Source organism: Myotis brandtii, unplaced genomic scaffold (assembly GCF_000412655.1).
Source record: "Myotis brandtii unplaced genomic scaffold, ASM41265v1 scaffold97, whole genome shotgun sequence".
In the NCBI taxonomy this organism is placed as follows: domain Eukaryota; kingdom Metazoa; phylum Chordata; class Mammalia; order Chiroptera; family Vespertilionidae; genus Myotis; species Myotis brandtii.
The window spans coordinates 1,436,962-1,438,112 of NW_005372020.1; the positions used below are offsets into that span (position 1 = coordinate 1,436,962).

General features: G+C 59.1%; 1 protein-coding gene across 1 annotated transcript in view; it reads right to left on the minus strand.

The window, feature by feature from the left end:
* Nucleotides 1–1,151, minus strand: part of UPB1 (ureidopropionase, beta) — a 26,250-nt gene that overhangs the window by 4,466 nt on the left and 20,633 nt on the right. Inside the window, exon 4 of the mRNA XM_014533372.1 lies at nucleotides 923–1,017. Coding sequence (XP_014388858.1) covers nucleotides 923–1,017 — 95 coding nt within the window. The remainder of the gene's footprint in view (nucleotides 1–922; nucleotides 1,018–1,151) is intronic.

Sequence of the window (1,151 nt, forward strand, 5' to 3'; positions counted from 1 at the left end):
CTCAGAACACTGGTGTTTGGAATCACAACGAGGAATTGACAGATTCACCATGATTTCAGTTCTGCTTGGAAAACCCCCCAAGATGCGTAGACACTCTGGAACGGGATGTGGAGGAAGGAGAGGAGTTCTTTTCGTTGAGAATGAGAGGCATTTGGCCTCTCCTCGGGGGGTGAGCTCCTACCTGTAACCTCTGCACCATAAGGGCGCCTGGGGCGGCAGTTTCACGAAGACCCCATTCCCGGAGCATAAAATCCGTTCTTGCTCAGCGTGCCCCTCGGTGGTCTTCAGTGCACGCTCAGAGCTGTGCGGCCGCCACCACAGTCTAACGGTGGCGCATTCTCACGACCTCAAGTGGGAACCCCAGACCCAGTAGCAGTCGCTCTCCACCCCCTCGCTGTCCAGCCCCGGGCAACCACTAATCTGCTTTCTGCCTCTGTGATTTGCTTATTCTGGACATTTCATATAAATGAGACCCTACAACACGTCTTATGAGGTTTTAATCAAGAAAAATGAAGGCCAGTTTCTAACGGAGGAAGATGGGGCACGCGGAGAGGCTTACATAACCCGGGCAGACAGCAGGCGGACGAGCGGAGTGCTGGACAAGGGTCCACTTTGTCCCTGGCCCCCACGTGCCGCTACAGAGCCTGCCACGGGGTCACCCGGGCCACCCACCCTCCCCTGGCTGAAGCTCCCTCACCTGAAAAAGCCATTAGGGGCTCTTCTGGCTCCGAAACGTCATGATTTTAAGGGAAAGTACCACTTTTATCAAAGGACAGTAAGTAGCCTTATCTAATCTGAGCTGGCACAACAAGCAGCAGGCAGGTGCCTTCCCCTGGCGAGGGCCACGCCCAGCGGCTGTGGCCTCGCTCGGCGCCCCGCACGTGTCTGGCAGCTGATGCCAGGGCAGCAGGTGAGGTCCTACCTTCTGGCAGAATCTGGTGGTGGGCCCGTCCTCGGCTGACTCGGCAAACTCCGTCCACGGGAGCTTCTCTCTCGTGCAGAACGCGAAGGGCATGGCTGCGAGAGGAAAGGTCGGCATCACACCCCACGCTCAGGGCCTCTGCGGGGGCTCCGTGGCCTGGCAGCAGGGGGTCCCCACAAGAGCACGCGGCCCTGAGTGCCTCGGGCTGGCTTCCTGGTCCCCCCCCCCC